Source organism: Neophocaena asiaeorientalis, unplaced genomic scaffold (genome assembly GCF_003031525.2).
Source record: "Neophocaena asiaeorientalis asiaeorientalis breed wild unplaced genomic scaffold, Neophocaena_asiaeorientalis_V1.1 scaffold134, whole genome shotgun sequence".
NCBI lineage: Eukaryota > Metazoa > Chordata > Mammalia > Artiodactyla > Phocoenidae > Neophocaena > Neophocaena asiaeorientalis.
Genome location: NW_020185339.1, coordinates 25,049,537 through 25,071,605, shown reverse-complemented (window position 1 = coordinate 25,071,605; position 22,069 = coordinate 25,049,537). Strand labels below are relative to the sequence as shown.

The 22,069-nt window shown below is 48.0% G+C and overlaps 1 protein-coding gene across 2 annotated transcripts; it reads left to right on the top strand.

The window, feature by feature from the left end:
* Positions 1–1,265: 1,265 nt before the first annotated feature.
* Positions 1,266–21,170, top strand: COPZ1 (coat protein complex I subunit zeta 1). 2 transcript variants are annotated; one of them, XM_024736881.1, is made up of 9 exons: positions 1,266–1,323; positions 12,406–12,474; positions 13,765–13,846; positions 14,474–14,565; positions 15,747–15,802; positions 17,318–17,395; positions 17,552–17,603; positions 18,998–19,036; positions 19,753–21,170. In XM_024736881.1, the coding sequence occupies exons 1-9, from the start codon at positions 1,306–1,308 to the stop codon at positions 19,798–19,800; spliced, it is 534 nt and encodes a 177-aa protein (XP_024592649.1). In that variant the 5' UTR covers positions 1,266–1,305; the 3' UTR covers positions 19,801–21,170. The 2 variants fall into 2 exon arrangements, with proteins under 2 accessions (XP_024592649.1, XP_024592648.1); XM_024736880.1 differs by lacking the exon at positions 19,753–21,170 and adding an exon at positions 19,622–19,699.
* The last annotated feature ends 899 nt before the right edge of the window (positions 21,171–22,069 follow it).

The following is a 22,069-nucleotide window of genomic DNA, read 5'->3' as shown; positions in this document are numbered from 1 at the left end:
AGCCAAGGACTATCTTGTGATTCCAGGCACAATGCTAAATGTTTGAATGACTCCTCATGGGAATAGATAAAGGATATACCCTTGCTTGTTCCAGATTTGGGGCTTGTCACCTGGAACTTTACCAGAAAATCATATATCTTCCTTCATAGCGTATGTTAGCTCTGTAGTTTGTTTTGTATTGTTCTATACTTTTCTCTTAGGCACTCTGACTCTGCTCTGAAATTATTAGAAAGACTCCTGGGTTTGGATGCTCGTCTTGGAGAGTTCCTAAAGACATAATTTTTAGAGATGGAAGAAAAAAAAACCCACAAAAACCTTTGGGGGACAATATAACGCAATAGAAGGTGTCGCTGACCTAAGCGGGGGTCAGGGGCCAAAGAACTGAGGGGTGGGGGAAAGCTAAACTTCATCAAAATTCTTCCCTATTGTGAAATCTCTGCATTCAGTAAACTTCTCTTTTCTCATTTTGCAACGGTTTGTCCCTACTGGAAAACCGCAGGCCTTGTTCCCTATACCCTTCCTTATCCTGGACTCTTTATCCCTTTGTCCTTCCTACTCTCCCCTCTCTAGTCTCCAAGGCTCTAACATCCCGTTTCACGTCCGGCCAAAGAAAATCTGCTTTTAGAAACTCCCTGGGTCAAGCAAAGTCTAGGCCTCCACCTCAGGAAGATTGTTACTGTTAGCAATCAACCTCTAGAGGCCTTGGTTTATCTAAATAACACGCTGGGCATCTTGTGCCTTTACTCTATGGCTGTGCAGACTTTCTGCGAGTATGCTGAAGGGACCTGAGCGAGTCTGAAGGAAGAGCTAGCAGTGTTTCCCAAAGCAACCGTGGACATCAGGGACCTAATGGAGGCTCTGGAATGGGGATTAGGGTAGGATTCCGTCGAGAGCTGCCTGTGTTAAGGGCTAAAGAGACACAGCGCTCCCTACAGGGAGTGCGAATTAAAGTTGCTAAATCCGGCCGACGATATCATGTGCCCTCAGCCCGGCCAATTGAAAATTAATAATCGCTTCCTCTGTTCCCCATGGAAACAACCCCGCCCCACTGACCCTCCCGCCCCATTTATTAGTGAGGTTTTGTTGTTTTATTGAGTGTTTAAACTGACAATCAAATATCTGCACCTTCTGGCTGGACACCTTGCTTCCGCTAAGTAAGCTAGTACACTGATTGGTTAATACCGTAATAGCTGACACCTGGGAGCCCAATAACCCTCATTGTGGGCGGGATCTAATGAGGATTTAGGGCCAATCAGCGGCGGCGTTGTCTCTGCGGCTCCACGTCGGCACCAGCTGCGGGGCAAGATGGAGGCGCTGATTTTGGTAGGAGCTGGAGGGGTGGCCGAGATGCTGCGATGTCCAGAGGGGCCGGGAGTCGGGGTTCAGCCTGAGTGGGAGGGGGGTAGAAGGGGAGTTCCGGGTAATCCTCGGGGTCCGAACGTTCTGCCGGTCCCTGGAATAAGCCTGTGGCCTAGTGCAGGAGCTAAAGCCTCGGTTTAGAGTAGGAAGCTCTGCCGGGGAGAGGGCCGAGTCAGTGGAAAGTTGAAGGGAGCACATGGAGTCCTTAGGACACATAGGATCATGAGCGTACTGGATTGGGGTCCTTCAGATTCCCTCTGATTATGATCATTGTGGATGATATCCTGATTTGAGTTCCCCCCAAACTCCAAACTCGCCTCAAATTGTCAGAGTAGGGTGCAGGTGTTTGTCATCACAGGCTCCTCCTGGCAGTTGTCACAGTGTGACTCTCCGTTGATAATTCCCTGTCATATTCCTTCAAAAAACACGATTTTCTTCTTCGGCTTCCTACTATGTAGATTTGGCATCATGAGGAATCAGTATTCCATCAGAGTTCTGGAATACCTGGTAGAGTCAGCATGGATTGTGGAATATTTTTCCTTATTCTCGACTCCTTATTCTGTTCTCCTTTCTCTCTTCATTTAAACTTTGGGAATTCTTATTGTGGGATCTGGGATGCCCACTATTCCTCTGGTTATATAAGAATTTTGGGGGCTAAAGGGCGCCTTTTCGCTCCCCTGTCCATGTGACCCTTTTCTCTTGTTCAAAAAAATAAAATACTATTACCCTTTCTTTAGAACTGAACCAGAGCGTTTCTCTCAAAACTGTGCCCCCCCGCCCCCGCTTTTTCAATTTGGGGATTTTAACATATATATATGTGGGTGTAGGAGTTTTGCTCCCAGCTCCTTCCTTAATTGAGTTGAACTCTAGGCCTTTTTTTTTTTCCTTCAGCTCTTCACATGTACACACCCAGATCCTCATCAGGTAAAAGAGAATAACAGGTTTCAGTTCCCCTCTTTCAAAATGGCAAAGATAGGGATAATTCCTTCCCATCATATGGGTTGGTTAAGTCTAGGTAGAAAGCTTTAAAATCTTATTAAAGACATTTTCTGTACCAAGCGGTTAACCAGTATTCTTTTTTTTTTTTGCACATGAATATTTATAGCAGCTTTATCACAATAGCTAAACAGTGGAAACAACTCAAATGTCCATCTCCTTCTGAATGGATAAACAAAATGTGGCATATCCATACAATGGAATACAATTTGGCAATAAAAAGAAATAAAGCTCTGATACACGCTGCAACATGGATAACCTTGAAAACATATGCTAAGTGAAAGAAGCCAGTTACAAAAGACCACACAGTATATGATTTCATTTATATTAAATGTCTAGAATAGGCAAATGTGTAGAGACAGAAAACAGATTAGTAATTGCCTAGCACTAATGGGAGGAGAAGAGTGATGGGGAGTGATTGCTAGTGGGTATGGGGTTTCCTTGGGGTGATAAAAATGTTCTAAACTTAGATTATGGTGAGAGTTGCATAACTTTATGAATATACTAAATACAGTTGAATTGTACATTTTAAATGAGTAAATGGTATGTGAATTATATCTTTTTTTAATTTTTGAATTTGATTTGATTTATTTTTTTATACAGCAGGTTCTTATTAGTTATCTATTTCATACATATTAGTGTATATATGTCAATCCCAGTCTCCCAATTCATCCCACCACCCCCCACACCCCCCTCCCCCGCCATTAACCAGTATTCTTAACCAGTTAACAGACTGGGATAAATTCTAGGGAATTAGTTTCTTTGGAAGTTTAAGAAATTTTTAGACTGCCCCCTAGATCTGTTTAGAAGGGAGCCTGCCTAGAGGTAAAGGAGTGAGGGCGATATTACTTGAGGAGCCCTTTTAACAAGGGATTTGTGTGTAGTGCTGAACCGAGGGAGTTACATGTGAAAGTCTCTCTCACATTTTCTCTTACCTCAATTCTTGTCTCTGCTTCCTCAGCGAAGTCTGTTTCAACCTGCTTCTTCCTTATATCCATTTTAATCTATACCTAAGATGCTGCATTTACAGATCCTTGCTGACCTGGTCAGGTACCTCTGAAGTTTGCTCTAGAAACCTTACTGATTCTTTGTCATGAGGAACCTGTTCGATGGGGTAAGGGGAAACGAAGGTTTAGGGCAAAGGGCTTCCTCAAGGAAGCACAATCAAGACTAGGATTAGTTTTCGACTCCTAAGCCTCCCAGACCAAGTGTCTCTCTGATGTTATCTCATCATGGGCTTTCCACGTCTTCAATATGCCAAATTGTACTTTCAGCTATCAGTTATATAAAGCTTTTGTTGGGGACAAAGTACCAATAGGTATCATTTCTTGTGCTGGTCACCAGAGTTCTTAGGATATTAAATTAGTATTTTCCTTCCTCTGTGTCAGCCCTTCCCAACGTGTGTGTGTGTGTGTGTGTGTGTGTGTGTGTGCTGTTTACTATTTTCAGTATATTTTAGGCCCCCAATTAAGAATTTATGTACCTTTCTCACCATTCCAGCCCTTCTCAACTGGAGTTCCTGGGGAGAATTAAGCCCTAATGCCCTAAGGCATCATTGTATGTAATGGATCAGCTTCTCTGTTTACACAGTGACACTAGTTTTGTACTATCCTTGGGAGAAGTGACAAAATAATATTTAAATAATTTTCAGTATTCAGTGGTTCAGATGAGGAACCGTGGTTGAGAATCAGGTGGTATTTCCTAAATTTTTATTTCTCTTCTCACTACTCTCACCTACTGGCCCACGAAATTTAGCTCCATCTGGTTCACAATCACCTTTCCTTACTGTTCCTTTTTATCTCATCCGCTCTGTGTGCTCAGCGGCATCCCCTAATTCTTAGGTCACCATCTTTGTTATGAAAAGTATAACGAATTCCCTGGATTTTACCTTAGCTCTCCGCTGAGCTAAAGAGTTTACTGTGCCTGGATAGTATTTAACAAAACACTCCTTAGAGAGGGCAGATACCTTCTAAAGTTCCTTTAGGCTTCCTCCTCTCACATTTCTGTTTCCTGGTTTGGCTGGCCCTCTGGGGAAACCTGATCAAAGCATGTTCTTGTCTCCTCACCTCTACAAGACACGTAGCCACAGGATGTTTAGAAGAAGGGAAGAGTAAGCTAGAGGGGGGCAAGAAGAGCCATCATTTGAAATTTGATCTGATTATGGGAATTTCTAAATGCCAATAGGTTCCCTTCATTTAGGTACTTTACAGTGGGTGGTGTTTCTTGCTTGAATTAGGTAATCCAGCCCTACCTTTCAAGCAGATTTGTCTGATCTTTCTCAGGTCTCTTTTCATCTCCTTCCATTCCCAGTGCTTGATAATAATGCCCCCAGCCCGCATCTTTGGACTCAGCTTTCCTGCTGTCTTCGTACTCTCTTAGTTGTGAATAGAGAGGGATCTCTGCAGGTCACATTCTCCATTAATAACCTATGGAATCTTAAAGATAATGACTTATCCCCTTCCTCCTTCCCCTCTTTACGCTTTTTTTCCTCAAAACTGAATTACTCTAGCAGTCTAGATCCTTACATCTTTCCTCATAGGTTTCACTTTTCCTAATCCTCTCTGGATTCACTTTCTGAGTGCTTTTCCAGTGCTTTCCGGACTAGACTTCTTAATTTTATTCTTACTCTCCCCTTAATAAATTTCTATCCTAAAACAATGACCAGATCCTGAATTCTAAGCCTCATTCAAAAATCAGGGCATCCAGAGTGCACAAGAGTATGTGTATGTATGGAGGAAGAAACTGCAGAATACAATGACTCTTAAAGGTTCGTATTGCTCTGTGGCCTTTGCTTCCTGAATCATCTTAATGGGGCTTTTGTTAAATTCTTTTGGCACTAACAGTAGAGGTACTTGGCCTAACTGCCCCCTCCCCCTGCTCTGGGCAAAGGTATCAATTACATTAAGCCCCCAAAGCACTCCCATCTCGTTCCTGGCAGTCCCCTGTGCCCCTCTCCCAGCTGCGTCCTTGCCGGTGCCTGGCCCGTCCATTTCGTTAGGAGAAGCAATCTCCTCGTTCCTGCACTGTGGAGATATATTTCTCAGCTAGGGCGCGAGCAGTGCCAGCACTGCCCCCGGTGAGGTCCCTGGCAACCATAAAAATTTTTATTGTGATTATGTTGGTGTTGGGGTGTCCATCTGGGTTATTGCACACCTAGTTTAATTGATTGAAGTTTAATTTATTGACACTTCAAATTAAATGATCAGAATAAACTGTGCTGTTACTCTGGCCGGCTTGTTTTAATGGTTGATTGCTGGAAGCAGACCTCGGCTTGAACTAAAACCCCTAAAGAGCAATTGACGCTGCTTCTAACTCTCCCCATGTCATGCCCTCCAAGAAGACCTCGTTATAGATTTCCGACGTATTTATATATTTTTTTTCCCTCTCCTTCACAGTGGTGGGAAAGAGTTGGTCCCCGGCAAGGTATAAATTATATCAGAGGTCTGGGGGAGCTGTCACACAGTCAAAAGAGGAGGAGGGGGCCTCCATGTGAAGAAAGCCAGACCCTTGAGAAGCCAGGTCTTCCCTGGGAGGCAGAGGATGAATGCAATTATCCAGATATTTGAGGGAGCCTAGCGGCAGATTTAGGGTCTTTTTCAGCTAGATACTTGCTACTGTTTTGTTTTTTTTTTTTTTGCGTTACGCGGGCCTCTCACTGCTGTGACCTCTCCCGTTGCGGAGCACGGGCTCCGGACGCGCAGGCTCAGCGGCCATGGCTCACGGGCCCAGCCGCTCCGCAGCATATGGGATCCTCCCGGACCGGGGCACGAACCCGTGTCCCCTGCATCGGCAGGCGGACTCTCAACCACTGCGCCACCAGGGAAGCCCTACTGTTTTTTACTTTAGTCCATCACTGTGCCTTGGTTAGAGTCAGGATACTGACAAGAAAACTGGTTATGGAAAGGGGAGCTAGAGAAGCAAGTAAAGGTTGGAATGGGTAAAGAATTAGTGCCTACCTACCCACTTCTGCTAGAGTAATTAGGAAGATGGAAGGCAGAGCGCCCATGGGCATCTGATGAAGCTGGATGAGGAGGTTGGGTCCATGCACATTATAAGAGATCCGTACTGGCAAGGGCCCTCTCACATTCTGCCTCAGCTGATTCTGCACAGAATAGGCTTTTCCTCAGATCAGATTATTAGAGGAGTTCTCCTGTCCTTAGGTTCCCTGGCCTGTGTCACCTCTTCCGGTGTTTGACTACCCTCACCTCTTCAGGAAGTCTTTCCTGTTGTGTAACCTAAGTCTTACATGCTGCAGATGAAGCCTGCATCTCCTGTTTTGGCTTTTTAGTATTCCCACTGTTAAGGCAGATATCCCCATCCACAGCCAGTTGGCCTGGACAGCTCTGTCTACCAATTTTCTCCAACTCCTTTTCTACTATTTGTGTAGTTTTTAGAGGGAGGCTGAAACTAGGGGAGAGGAGAGCAGTTCTGTCTCGGGGGTTGATTTGGGGGAGCAAGTAGACTGAAAGATGAACACAGAGGCTGTCAATTCAGTCTTTCAGAGACTACCTTTTTGTTTTCAGAAGCAGATGGAGGTTGGGGTGGGGAGTAAATTATGATACAGATCACGAGCAAGGACTCATCAGAAATAGATCTAGCCCCATTTGATTTTTCCCTTTGCTGCATGATATTTAAATGAGAGCTCTTGGATTACCGAACTGGGCGGGCAGGAAGTTCTAATGTTGCTCTCAGGCCTCAGGTGTGGAGTACGGTGATTTCCGCTTGTTCAGTTCATCTCTTCCCAGCAGTGCTCCTCGCTTTGTCCCCTCATTTCTGTAATGCTCTCATTTCCAGAATAGTTGAAGAATTAGGGACTGTGTGACCCCCTGGGCAAAAAATTCTCTAGCAGACAAGCTTTTGGAATTTTAAGAAAGGACCTGAGACTTTGCATTCCTGAAGAGCTTGGGGCCTGGTTATCTTTGTCCTGCCTGTCCCACGGCCGCGAAATTTAATAGTGAAAGCTGGAGGGGTGTGGTGCTGACCTTAGCTCCCCCTGCTGGCTGTGTTAGTTTTCTCAATCATTTATTAATTTATGAAGGCCACACACATACTTCTTGAAGTCATTATTTGGTGCCTGGCAGAGGAGAGGGGGTGATTTACAAAAGTATCACTCATTTCCCCCTTTTCTCCTCCCCTCCCTGCACTGTGTTTTTGTCTTCAGAGAGAATCTCATTTAATTCTAAACCTAGGTCTATGAACTCCTTGAAATCATAAAAATTTGTGAATGTGTATTTTTTCTGGTAACGAGGTCCATAGATTTCGTCAGCTTATCAAAGGGGGTCTGCTGTAACTCAGAAAAGCTATTAACTTATCTAGCTCAGGCCTCTCATTTCACTGATGAGAAAGCTGAGTCCCAGAGAAAGGTGGAACTTGAGTTAATGGCTGATGCAGACTATAATACAGGATTTTAGGAATTTAGAGACATTTTTTCCTGTAGTGGTATGGCAGACTTCTGGTGACCGTGCTTTCATGGTTTGTATCTGTGTCAGATAGGAAGATTCTTTCTAGGTGGCTCTTCCTGCCAACAGTTCTTCCTTCCTAAGACTTGTGTTCAGTTTCCTCTTGACCAATATTTGGTCTCAGGTCAGATGGGTAATGTTCTGTGGTACCTGTGGCTCCTGTTCTTTCCTGAGCTGCGCTGTCTCAATCTAAGCAAACCCCTGGGTAGTGTGTGAAAACTGTCCTCCTCTGGCAAAACCTTTGCCTCATTCTTCTTTTCTTTTCATCTGAAGTCCCCAGGCTTGTGGCTGGCAAATTGGAGCCCTCAATCGCAGAGGAGCTTTTCATTTTAAAGAAATTGGCACAGAATCAGGGAGCAAAATACCTGCTTAGCCATGTGGGGCTGGGAGTGGTATCTAGAAATTTCTCTTGGTTTTGGTTTTGTCTTGGTTTTACTTTATAAATCGGGTTGAGGGAAGAGCATCTTGTTTCTAGTTGATGGAGACCCATTGCCAAGCCAGGGTACTACTTTTTGGCATGGCCATAAAGATTTCTTTACAAGTGGGGAATGAACTTTCTAGGAATCTCAACCAGATTCTTACTTGTGTCCTTTCAGCTTTGTGGATAGCATCCTCTAACTCCACAAAGACTTCTTGGCTCCCTCCCTCCTCCTCCTCCATCCCCCACAAAGGATCAAATAAAATAATTAATCATAGGCCTCAAATATCCTGTCTACCTGCTCCAAACACTACCCTAGTCCTCTTCTGGTGGCGTATCATGATCTTACCCCAGAGTGTCCTCTTACTGTATACATTGTGGATAGACTTAATTCAGTGCTTCTTCAGGGCCCATCTCTCCTAGATTGACTTACAAGACACACAAATAGAGAGCTTTTCTCCAGAGCTGCCTTTTTAATGTTTTTGCTAATGACTATAGTCCTGAGGAAGCTGCAGGTCATCCGAAGGCCCACAGGGGGCAGCACGAGGAATGACTCTTCCCTTCTAGTCCTCTGTGTGCTGGGGTAGGGGATGCTGGGAGATGTTGATGTTTTTCACCAGGCTTCAGAAGCCCGTGATTGAGATAAAAGACTTGTTTGCAGCAGGCTCGTTGCTCATTCGGTGTTGTTTCAGCTCTCCTGAGGAGTCCAGTCTAGTTTTCTTGATAATAAAAATGGACATGAAAATCTATCCGAGCCACCCACCGTCCCAAACACCAGTCTGCCTGCACATCATTTCCAGGCACCATTAGCATTTGAGGTGAAGTTCTGTTATACACTCAGGCTGTGGCTCTCTGAAAGTCAGTGCATCACAGAACTTTGTCTCGAAAGCTTTCTAGCAGCTACCCATTTGGGAATGGGAGGGAAGAACAGACCTTTTAAATACTTTGAACATGGTCCTGAGCTTGTGGTGTCTTTCTCAATAATCAGCGTTTAATGTGTTACAAGGTTAAGCCTAGTCCATTGTCCAGGAAGCCCATTTCTCAAGAGCTGGGAGTTATTTATAAACTTGCCCTTTGTGAAAAACTTAAAATGAAATTACATTATCAGTAATGGCTTCTGGGCCCTTTAAACTGGCTGGTTATGATATGAGAGGAACTCCAGGCCCTCCCCACTCCTGAGAGGTAAAGGCCCCAGGCTGAAGTGGAACCAGCTGCAGTCAGGAGGTGGCAGGAGAAGTAAAGGAGAAGCTGCCAGTTCTGGCTGTAGCAGAGTGGAGAATTAAAGCAGCATTTAAGCTCTTGCCTAAGTTCTCAGCTTTATTTAGTGTGGTCATTTCTTTGGAAGTTTGAAATGACCAGCCTTTTCTCTAGTGCCATCTTACCCTTTTCATACTTACGGTCCCTTCTGGTCTTCTCCTTGCCTGCCTTTGCCTGTATTTTGTCCTTCCCAGGAAGATCCAGGTTTCTATTTTGGGGGTTTCCTTGATTGCGTCTTCTAGGAAGCCAGTGAAAAGAGCCAGGAGCAGGACCTAGGAATCTGTCTCTCTCTTTGCTGGCTGTTTTAGGCACTCTCTCACCCTGTTGGCCACAGAGGACTGTCTGACTGTCCTAGTTGGCTGGCGGCCATGAGGTTTTTTTTTTTTTTTTTTTATTTTTTTGGCTGTGTTGGGTCTTCATTGCTGCGCGCGGGCTTTCTCTAGTTGCAGTGAGCAGGGGCTACTCTTTGTTGCAGTACGCGTGCTTCTCATTGTGGTGGCTTCTTTTGTTGCAGAGCATGGGCTCTGGGCGCACGGGCTTCAGCAGTTGTGGCACACGGGCTCAGTAGTTGTGGCTCGCGGGCTCTGGAGCACAGGCTCAGTAGTTGTGGCGCACAGGCTTAGTTGCTCCGTGGCATGTGGGATCTTCCTGGACCAGGGCTCGAACCCATGTCCCCTGCATTGGCAGGTGGATTCTTAACCACTGCACCACCAGGGAAGTCCTGCAATAAGGGTTTTTCTTTGCTCTGGGATCCCATCCTTTCTAGAGATGCCAGATTTTGTGGCTGCAGGCACGAGTTACCTGCGCCAGATCAATGCCCGGCTTCAACCATTGGGAAGCTCTCTAAGGTTGCTGTGAATGCGGATAGCGAAACAGAGCCAAAGATTTCTAGGGAAAATGTTGTGGGAAAAATGATTTCTTCTAAATTTCCTTCCTTATGGACTGCTTTTCCTCTATTAAGAAAATTCATTCCCATGACTGTCTCCCTGTTGGTGAATCGAGGATCCAAGTTGCTATAGAACTGAGCCTGCTTTATGGGAAGATCTTTCTGTGGCGAATTAGGAGTTAGGAAAGCTGCTTTATTTGTGACTTTTCAGATGAGACTCTAGAGGACGTGCTTCTGCTAGACAGAGTCCCTTAGTTTGAGAGAGTGTTCCATAGAGGAATGCGTGTAGCATGGGCATCTTTAAGGAATGCCTGTCAGAGGATGACGACTTGGTAGTAATATCACCCAAAATGGCCACACCAAAAAACCTGCCTGTACGTGGATGTCTAATTATAAGAGAATCCCCTGCATGCTTACTGCATCAATAAATTTCTACTTTACTCTCAAACTTCATTTATTCTCATAATCATTCAATAAATATTGAGAGTTTAGTATATGTCAGGCATTGTTCTGGACGCTTGTAATAAATCAGTGAAAGAAACAAAAATTTCTGTCCTCAAGAATCCAAGTGGGGAAAGCTTACCTGCTTTATCACCCTGTTCTCAAAAGACTGGGTTCCCTTTACTCTCATTCTTAACTCCTTGAGCTAAGGTTGGTTCTTTGCATGGAACCATAAAGCTCCTGGAGCCTTATGGGATAGTTTACCTTTGTAGAGGCTGCAGATCCTTGGCAGTGAATCTTTCCTGATCACCTTTGGGTCTTTGTTAAACATACGCTCGGAGAATATGTTTGGCCCTGTGAAGGCTGTGGGTTTCCTAAGTAGGACCAGGAAACGGAGGTAGCAAAGCAACACTCTTGTCTCAAAGCACGGGAGAAGGATATCCACGGTAAGTAACGCTGATGAGAAAGTCAAGGGATGTGAGCCTGCAGACACCTTCCGTACACATCCCACGGGCTCCCTTCCCTCCCTCTTCTTCCTTTCCTGTTAGCTGGTTCCCTGGAAGTTGCCGGAGTGAAGGAGCTTTTGCAAAGTGATATGCTTTGAGTTTTAGTGTAACTGTTAAGGCTGAGACTCTGATTTCTTTTTCTTTTCTTTTTCTTTTTTTTTGTGGCTATGCCACACAGCATGCAGAGTCTTATTTCCCCGACCAAGGATCAAACCCGTGCCCCCTGCAGTGGAGGCACGGAGTCTTACCCACTGGACCGCCAGGGAAGCCCCTGATTTCTTTATGGAGCCAGTTTCCTCCAAGGTTGCTTTTTGGTTGTGAAAGAACACTCCACCCCTGCTTCCTTATCTCCAGGCTCCAGAGTGTTTCTTAGACGGAGCCTCTTCTTACTGCTTCTTAACTACCACAAATTCAGATTGCTTTTTGTCTTGGCAAGTTACGTGGTGGTCGTCAGGGTATAGTAGAGGAGTTGAGCTCCTCGGGGAAGTCTTGGAAGATGGATGTCTCGCTGGGCTGCATTCAGAACTGGTGTGTCTGTGTGTGAGTGTGTGCGTGCACGCGTGCTTGTTTCCTTCTGCTCAGTGTGTGGGTGCTTTAGGGAAGGCTTTCTTTATACCTCTGCATTGCTACTGCATCGGGACTGCAGGAACTTCCAAGTACACTAGGGCAGTCAACGCTATTTTCAAAAAGTCTCGTGCAGTGCCTATTAATTAATCTGGTTACATTCCACATTCCATACCCACCTGTGCCTGGGAGACCAGGGAGGGAGAGTAATTTGGAAAATAACTGTAGCATAATATTTGGAAATAACAAATATTAAGCCCTCTGTGAGTCTGGCTCATAGAAATTGTTTCTCTGGTGCTGCTTTGGGTCCTTTGTTGAAATGTCCCCTCCCTCAATTCAGTTCATTTACCACTTGGTCATTCTCAGCGGGAAATGTCTAACTCTAACCAGGTTGGGATAGGGGACCTACAGAGGCACCTCTGTATCCCCTTGCAGCCCCAGTGGGGCCAGGGGAAGGTATCTGGTTTGCTAATGGTGGCAAGAGCCTTCAGGACTGAAGGTATGTTCATATCTCTTCAGGAACCCTCCCTGTATACTGTCAAAGCCATCCTGATTCTGGACAATGACGGAGATCGACTTTTTGCCAAGGTGAGATTCCCTTTCAGATTAGTTTAGGAGCAAAGACAGACTTTTTCTGAGCTTTGGATCTTGGGACTGGCCCAATTAACTCATATTCACCCACACATAATTTTGAGAATTCTTCCATCTACCTCTGACTACTCCAGATAAAACCTAAACTGCTCCTGTCTCTTAGTTGCCCTGCTTCCCTACTTGCCATCCTTAGACTTTGTCATCAACATCAGAACAGGAAAAAACTTTGGAACCTTGGTTTCTGAACAAAGCAGTGTCTAGATGTGAGAAGCAGCCTGCCCATGCCCATCACTCCTGTCCCTTTCTCTTCTACCTCATCATCCTGCCTGGGTTTTTCCAGGGAATTCTCTTGCAGCTCCAGGGTTCCAGTCCTAGGTCTCCAGTCACCACCAAGCTTGTTACCTGCTGAGTTCCCCAGTGGGATGTTCCTAACTTTGGATCTATTGAAAGAGAGGAGAAAGGACACCCGTCTCCTCTCCCTCCATATTCTCCCCCTCCTGGAGAAATTTTTTCTGTCCCTGGTGGATTAACTCCGGGCGAGCATGGCATAAATCAATCAGCAGGTAGAGATTAGTTCAGAATTCACCAGCTGTTCCTCCCTGTAATTGGATGTAACTATGCAGGACACCTTTTGAAACAGTTATCCAGTTACTAAATGCCAGGCCTGTTATAGGTCTTCAGCTGACTGCAGCGGATTAGCCCCTAAAGAGCAGAGCAAGTTAGCAGCCTGCATCTCCACCCCCTTGCCAGGGAGAGCTTGCGAGTGGGCTCCACAGTGTGTTAGCTTGCCTCCCACTTCTTTCAGTTTACTGGAAAGGAAGCTAAGATACAGGAGATCAGAGAGCACAGGCAGGGCTTGCCCTTCTTTAGAGGAGGCTTTTGCAGGCCTTCCCCATTCCTCAGCTCTGCACAGTGAGGGCCTGGTGCCTTTTGTGTTCTCTAGCAGTGTTCCCTGACCTGGGGTGGCACCTGGGAATGGCCTCGGGGTTGCTGCCCTAGAATGTAGATGGGGCAGAGCCTCATCACAGGGCTTCTAGGCCTCTTGCCCTTACAGTCTGAGAACCGTGAGGCGGGGTGGCTTGTAGCAGGGTCCTTAAAAACCTTGTTTTGTATCCGATTACTCACGGCCCATTCCCTGCCTCTGTAGTTCTCCCTTCTTCGTGTCAGTATTTCTCCCTCACCCCACGCCTTGAAGGAGAGAAATCCAAGATCCAGGGCAAAACAGTCGCTAGTCATTCTGGGCTCCCAGCTCTAATGACCCAACCCATCTCCTTTCCCTCTGACCAGTACTATGACGACACCTACCCCAGTGTCAAGGAGCAAAAGGCCTTTGAGAAGAACATTTTCAACAAGACCCACCGGACTGACAGTAGGTCGTCTTCCTTTCACTACTCCCTGCAGTGGGAGAGCCACAGTGGGAAGGGGGCGGCGGCGGGCGGCGGAGAAAGGGCGAAATGACTCTGCCTCTTCCTTCTCTTTCTTCCTCCTCCCCTCATGTAATAAACTCTTCAGAAATGTAATGGGGAGGTGAGCGTACCCCACGCGGGAATACCGTGCTAGAAGGTTGGCTGTTAGCTACCTGTCTAGTCCCCGGATTTATGAGCCTCACTTGACAAATTTAACTGCAGCTCTGCTTGTTGTACCGCGTCCATTAGGTCAGGGAAATGGAAGTCTGTAAAGGTGACCGCTCTGCATCTCCTCCTCCGAAGGATTGACTAGTATCCTGTCTCGTACACGAGGAGGGAAATAAGGCTACTGGTGGCTGGGGGGCAGGAGCAGTTAGAGGAGAAGATACTTAGACTCCCCCAAGTGTACCCTTGCCGCGCTCTGCTACCACCCAAAAAGAAAAAGCAGGTCCGCTTCAGTCTTTGGGGGTCATTAAGACCTGCCTCACCTCAGCCCCACACAGCTGGGTACCAGGAGTTCATGGTAACGCCCTCTTTCCTACTTCTTTGTCTCAGGCCACCCACCGTTTCCACCTTTGTCCCCCCAACAGGTGAGATTGCCCTCTTGGAAGGCCTGACAGTGGTATACAAAAGCAGCATCGATCTCTATTTCTATGTGATCGGCAGCTCCTATGAAAATGAGGTGAGAATCCCCACCCCTCTTTGCTGTCTCTGCTCTCCCTTCCTGAACCTCCGGCAGGACCTCCTGACTGGTTCTGGGCCCTAGGACTGCCGCGTCCCTGTGTCCCTCTGGCGTTGACTGGCTAACGCAGTTGTCGGAGATCCCTGTCAGCCTCACAGACACGGCTGAGCACCGGAATCAACCTAGAGTGGAAGCTTTCCCAGATTCCTGTGTCCGTGTAGGACACACCGTCTGTGTTTTGATCCATACTAACGTATAACGTCAGTGGCCTTCCCCGGATAGGGTTTTTGAGATGGATTTCTGAGGTGTGGTCAGGGCTCAGGGGATGCTTGCTCCTGCTGTGAAGGGTCCACACCTGACTGAGTTTGGGTCAGTTAGGCAACATTGTGGGTCACGTCAAAGCCATATGTTCTGAGTGGCTCTCTGAAGACTGTGGGTGTAGTCCTAACCTGCTTCCTAAACTCAGGAAAAGCTATTTACCTCAGGTCACAACTTCTAGGAGAGTAGATAGGTAAAAATAAGCCCCTGCATGATTGGAGGCAAAAGTCAAAGTTGGCGAGAACCAACTTCTCCTGAGTTCTTATTGCTGTCAGTGCTTCGTAGAATACATTACAGCACTTCTGTGAGTTTGGGGCATTAGTGCCCTTGTTTTATAGGTGAGGAAACTAAACCTTGAGGAACCATATGAAATTACTTACATCTGACCACTGTTGGACTACAAAAGTGGCAGTTTCATGTGGTTCAAACTGACAGCTTTCCCAGGGTCACACATCTAGAAATGGCTCGGCTGGGATTTAAGCCCAGATCTGCCTGACTCCAAAGTCCATTCTCTTTTGACAGCAGTCTGACCTCAGCTATTGCTTGGTTAATGATTTTTCTACCAAAGACATAGGGTAACACATATACAGTTGGTTAAGACATGAAGAAGACTGCGACAGGAAAGTTCTGTTTGAACAGTCTGGTCAGAGAGAGACCTAAAATTATGGGGTCATGAAGCAGAATTTACTTCTGTGGGAAGCCACGGGTCGTGTTCCTGTGTTGCTGTCACTTCCACCTTATGCTGTTGGTCCTTCGTGAAGGCCTGTGTCTTTTGATGCTTAATGAGTTCGAGGGCTTTGTTTTCAGGTAGCAGCTTTCAGGGCCTTAAACCTTATCCTCCTGCTTCTTCTGTCTCCAAACAGCTGATGCTCATGGCTGTTCTGAATTGCCTCTTCGACTCACTGAGCCAGATGCTGAGGTGAGCAGGCCGTTCTTGACATCTGTTTGCGAGAGACAGTCACTGTTCTTCAGGTCCAGGGATTTGTGGGGGATGAGCAGAGGCTCTGGGGAGTTGATTTACCTTGAGAAGTCGGGCTTATTATTTCAGAGTAATTTGCACTGATGGGGAGGACTGGATGGGAGAGTGTGTTACTCCTGTAGAATAGTTCTCCTGAGAAAAGGGACTGGGAGGGAGCAGAATCTTTGCCTCTGTGTCTACTCTCGCATCCCCCAGTGGCTCTGTCGGAGTTCCAAGCACGCTCAAGGTGCCTTCCCGGGCTTCATTCTTTACATTCGAGGTAGAGAAAGGGCAAGCATTGGGAAATGTCCCAGATGAAACACCAGCACCCTGGGAACGGAGGCAGCACTCACAGTTTTTCACGTCCGGCCCTTAGTTTTTCCTTCTAGAGAGCAGGAAGAATGTGCCTTTTACCGTCTCCTCCCCGTCCACCTCCCCTCCAGCCCTCTGTTCCCCATGCAGGTGGGCAATAGAAGAGAGACGAGATACTTTTCCTGAAAACATCCAGGGCTCCCAAGTGAACCCAGTACGGACAGCCATCCGGACAGAGCAGAACAGCAGGCACTCCCAGCCCCACAGAATCAGCAGGGTGAATGGCTCAGATTTCCTCAGGAAGGGGATGATTTATTTCTTAGCCAGGTGATAGAATAGACTTCATTTTGGTGATCTAGTGAAAGAGTCAAACTGACGGATGTGACTGGCCATATGCACCAACCACCAGATCTGAGGCTGGTGGATGCCGGGCCCTGGCAGTTCCCAGCCCCCTAGCTGGGCTTCTTTTCAAGGCCTGAGCAGAGCTGGGGGAGCTGGTGGTAGGAGCAGAGAGAAGCTTGGAAGGCTTATCAGAGCTTGAGTGCAAACAGTTTGCACTCAGCCCCTCCTCACCTCCCGCCACCTCCAGATTGAGTTTTAGCTCTGTGTGTTCCCTCTTTTCCACCCACTGATGTCAGTGTTCATGAGCAATGTCGTGAGCAGCGTCCTGGCAGGTAGGAAAGAAACAATAGCTCTGGAAATCAGCCCTTGAATAGTCAGAAGTTGACTGTATGTATATTTTGAATCTCTTTCCTGGCATCCCTGATCGTTACTCAGCAAATAAGAGTAGGAAGGGGGGATCTTCCCTGGTGGCACAGTGGTTGAGAGTCCGCCTGCCGATGCAGGGGACACGGGTTCGTGCCCCGGTCCGGGAAGGTCCCACGTGCCGCGGAGCGGCTGGGCCCGTGAGCCGTGGCCGCTGAGCCTGCGTGTCCGGAGCCTGTGCTCCGCAACGGGAGAGGCCACAACAGTGAGAGGCCCGCGTACTGCAAAAAAAAAAAGAGTAGAAAGGGAGTTAGAATGGGTTAGTCAGAAAGTGCTTATTTACTTCTTTGTGTGGTTCGTGGAGACACATATTGGTCTAATTTAGGCTCCCCAGCTCAGACAATGTCCTAGGATCCCTTTCACACTCAGGCTGGGTTTTCTCTTCTCTCGGGGACTCAGGAAAAATGTAGAAAAGCGAGCTCTGCTGGAGAACATGGAGGGGCTCTTCTTGGCTGTGGATGAAATCGTAGACGGAGGGTGAGTGCTCTGACCTCCCTGGACCTCCCTGGATCTGGGATGAGGGGTGGGGCCACTGCCCCTGTCCGAAGGCAAGGGGGCCGAGTGACCAGTTTCCCCACACTAAGTTGGTTCTTCAGGACAGAGTGAACAATGGTCTCTTCTTTGTCTTTTCAGGGTGATTCTGGAGAGCGATCCCCAGCAAGTGGTACACCGGGTGGCGTTAAGGGTAAGCAGGACTGTCTCCCCCCTACATCCCCCATCTACTCACCCTCCAGGGCCAGACCTGCTAAATGATCTAAGGGTTGGGGCTTGTAGAATACATACTTGTGGAATACTGTCTCCTTCCCTTTCAAATTCTCATTGTCTCAAAGAAGGGAAGCAGGAGGAATATATTTCTGCCCCTCGCCTGGTACCTAGCATCTCATACAGTCTGCACAGAGTGGACATTTAATACATACTTATTAAATCAAAGATGAAATAAAGGGAACTTTAATATTGATGGTTCTGAAACGATAAAGGAATTTGAGGTTGGCTTCTTCTTCCTGTGGGGATGAACCCCAATTATCTGAGGCAGAGGAATGTCTTCCTTGTCTTTTAAAGTCTTTTAGGACTGAGAACAGTACCTCTCCATCAGGAAGTACTTATTTGCCAGAACCTCTGTCCTCTTTGGTGCTAGTGATAGCAGAAAGAGGCCTCTGAGTTAACCAGAGAAAGCTCCAAGTCAGCTGGGTGCAGAGAGAGCCTGCCAGCAAATTGTAGGGGTGCAGAGATGCCTGAGCAAAGCCAGTCTCTCCATTCACAGAACGTCTCGGCTCTGACCTCCACAGAGTGAAGGCTGACAGTGCCGGGTAATGGGAAATCTTCTCCCTTAACTGCCGTGGGCTCCATTTGCATAGTTTAATCTTCTCCTCTAACATACGTCTTCTCAGGCTGCTGTTGCAGCAGTTTATTTCTTCAAATTAACATGCTGTCGTTACCCATCAGGCCTTGCGGGATCCATTAAACTACCCTGGGCTCCCCCTTATCCTCTCCCTAGCGATATTGATACTCGGGGAAGGTCTTCTCTGACTAGGGAATCTGGTCTCCCATCCCCAAGTTGAGGATCAGACAACCTGCTGATTACCTGGAATGGAAGAAATCTTTTAAGAAGTCCTCCTGCCTTAAAACAGAAGATGGATGAAATGACCCTTTTTTGCTCAACAGTCCCTCTGGCCAAGTAAAACTGTGGCTGTACTAACTAGTCCCTAGGAGGGACTGAGAAGGTTAGGGCATGTGCCCTTTGCTTCAGTTTAAAGGACCACCTCTGGGCTTCCCTGGTGGTGCAGTGGTTGAGAGTCCGCCTGCCGATGCAGGGGACACGTGTTTGTGCCCCGGTCCGGGAAGATCCCACATGCCGCGGAGCGGCTGGGCCCGTGAGCCATGGCCGCTGAGCCTGCGCGTCCGGAGCCTGTGCTCTGCAATGGGAGAGGCCACAACAGTGAGAGGCCTGCGTACCGCAAAAAATACATAAATAAATAAAATGACATTAAAGGACCACCTCTTCCTTCTCCATTGTCCCACCTCAGTCAGGTCTTACTCCAGCTTTCTTCCACGCTGAATGCTTGTCTCTCTGTGCCGTAGGGAGAAGATGTCCCCCTTACGGAGCAGACCGTGTCTCAGGTATGACTTTCTTCCTTTGTCCTCTCCAGATGGACTGGGTCACTAAAGAGGCTAGCGTAGTATTCCACCCCAACCCACCAAGCCTGAATTCAGGAGACTAGAGACTGAAGACATATCTTCTCGGGCTCCCTCCTAGTCCAGAAAACTGGGGCTCATATAGCCCGCCGCTCCCTACCCCACTCCAACTCCTATCCATTTCCTGTGAGCAGTAGGCTGTCAGCCTTGCTCTGTACCCTTCAAACCCTCCCTGCCTGGTGCCTCATTCAGTGATTTATTCCCCAGCAGAGGCTTGCCTTAAGCAGACGATCTGTGTGCGTGCACACACACTCTCTGTCTTTCTCTTACTATTCAAATGAGGGCTAAGCTGGAAGTGCACATTCTAGAACATGCAGCTTTTGCAGATCGATCTTGCTACTTTGCAGAGAGATTGTCTACCTGATGCGGAGGGGGGCCAGGGAGGGATTCTGTTTTCTACCCACTTGGAATTCTTACCAAGAGGTCCATCTGGATGTGGTAAAACTCTCCCCCTACCACCCCGCTTCAGCATATGTCCGGTAACCCCCAGTTTTTTTTCTCTCCTCCCAGGTATACCTCTTCTCTCTTCATCCCCCCAGTGGACTTGAATTTTTTTGGAATTTCCCAAACTGATAGTCCTCTAGGGCCTTAGAGAGCTTCTTCCCATCCCTCTACCCTTGGGGATTTTCTATTTGCCAGTTGTGCTGCAGTCAGCCAAAGAACAGATCAAGTGGTCACTCCTTCGGTGAAGACCCCACTGTTCCTGGCTCCTCACCCACTCAAAAAATCCACGTCTGCTGTGACTTCTCATCCAGCCCCCCAACTGATGCTCTCAGGGTCATCTCGGGGATAACAGGGATCCTTAAATCTCCATCCTGTCTGTGGTTGCCCCCTCGCAAACCCGTATATGCTTCCTGTTCCTTCTCACTCCTTTTTGCAGTCCTGGGAGTAAAGCTCTCAGCAGATTTGGACACAGGGCAGGGGGAGCACCCTCTTCCTTGCTCGACTGGATTATGCTCCCATGCTCTCCTATCCCCCATATTTTCTCCTCCGCTTCTGTGCCCTTTGCTGCAGCTACACTTCAGATCAAAGCAGGAGAAAGAATGTGCTGAGTGTTTTCCTCCCTTTGCCTTTACCCGGCCTTCATCCCAACAGTCCATATGTCCAGCAAGGGGAGGGAGAGAGAATTCTTTTCTATAGAAGGAGTGCGGGTGGGGAGAGGCAGATGAAGTCTCAGCCACAGCCCCGCTTGCTGGACTCGGAATTTTCTCCCATTCCTTCTTACTGCCCAGGCCCCCAGCCTTGGAAAAAAGATTGGGAACAGCTCGTAGTCAGGGGACAGAGTGGAAGGAGCAGTGATTAAATTTTATTGGACAGGGCTTATAAAATTCTGTATTTCAGACACAGCTGCATTTTTTACCCTGATCCTGGCTTATAGCTTCAAAACTGCTGTGGTCTGTGAGTGTTCGGTGTGGGAGTGTCTGCCTCTCAGTTTGATACCTTAACTTTCCACCTTCACTACCCGTGCGAGCTCTGCCTGGCTTGCCCTGTCTGTGCTCTGGAGCAAAGCCAGTCCGTGATCTAAAACTCCATTCCAGTCTTGGGAAGAAGAGTTTCTGCTCAGAACTGGGGACAGGGTGGAATTTATGACTTCGGCCTCTGGGCTCTCGCAGTCCCCTTCTCTCTCCCACATGCACCTCACTCCTCTGCCTTGGGTCTGCGATCTCTGCTGCTTAACCCTGTCCTCTCTCTGCCTCAGCCTTACATCCGGGCAGTAGGTCTGGGCGCCTCCCTTCCCTAGGTCGCTGAGAGAGGTGCCTTTCTTCAGAAGACCTTTGGGATTTGGATTTCCCCAGGAAGACGGAGGATGGGACACCCACTGTTGGGTCATCTCTCCCCTTGACCCAAAACTTCCCACAAAAATGTCTCAAGAAACCTTCCTGAGACTTAGCGTCCTGCCCGCACCCACTAAGTGCCCGTTCTCCAAGTGGGCGGGTAACTGGGCATCCTGGACCTGGAGGGGGCATTTTTGTGTAAGAGATGTGCGGAGTCAGCATGATAGCCACCTTCATATACCGCTCTGTGCAGAGAGGAATAAAACATTTCTTTTTCCAAACTGCCTTTGTGTGATGTTTCCATTCCTCTTCCTCTCTTCTTGGCAGCTGCTCCTATTCCTCTAAACAGCTCCCCCCACGCCGGCTCCCCCTCTTGTAATATTCCTTCCCTCCCACCTCAGAATCCCCAGCATTCTGCCCCCCGCCCCCCATCCCTAATTTACGGGGCTCTTTGCCTCCTTGGCATCTCCCCGGCCACTCCCCTGGAAATCGGCGCCAGGGGTGGGGTAGGGATGGTATTTTCTCAGTGGGAGTCCCAGGGAACTGAGTGCTACCCCACCACCCCCGAAGCCAGCTGCCTGCGCCGGCCTCAGCCATTAGTAACCTGGAGACGCGCACCTGCGTGGGGGCCGCCTGCAGCCCCGGCGCCCTCCCTGCACCTCCCTCTCCCGCTCCGAAATGGGGCTGAGCGGGTTATTTATCGGAGCCAGTGGTGCTCCAGAAGGTCAGAACAGTGGTGTAAATAACCTCTCCTCGCCATTTCCCCGTCCTTCCAGAGCCTGCTCCCCTCCCCCTCCTCCACCTTTCTTCGCACAAATGAATGTGGCTGGGCTGGCGCGGAGCCTGGCCCTGCATCTTAATGGGGCGGTGAGCTCACAAGATGGATTTAGCTGGGGGTTTTATGGTTGCCGCGGCGACAGGAGAATGCTTTGGTTTTCTTTACCCCTTCCCCTGCAGGATTTGAAGCAGAGGGGGAGCGAGGGGAGCCCTTCTCTGCACTGCAATCTGAAGGGTCTCTGTCACCTCTACTGCTCGTGAGGTAGGCCTGTTAATTCTGGGGTTAGGCAAGAGGGACTGCATTAGGACCTTAGATAGGAAAGGATGAGGGAAGAAAGGCAACCAGAGGGGGAAGCCTCTCCAGCATCAAGGCATGAAACCTACAGTTGTCCAGTCTTGCCTGCCC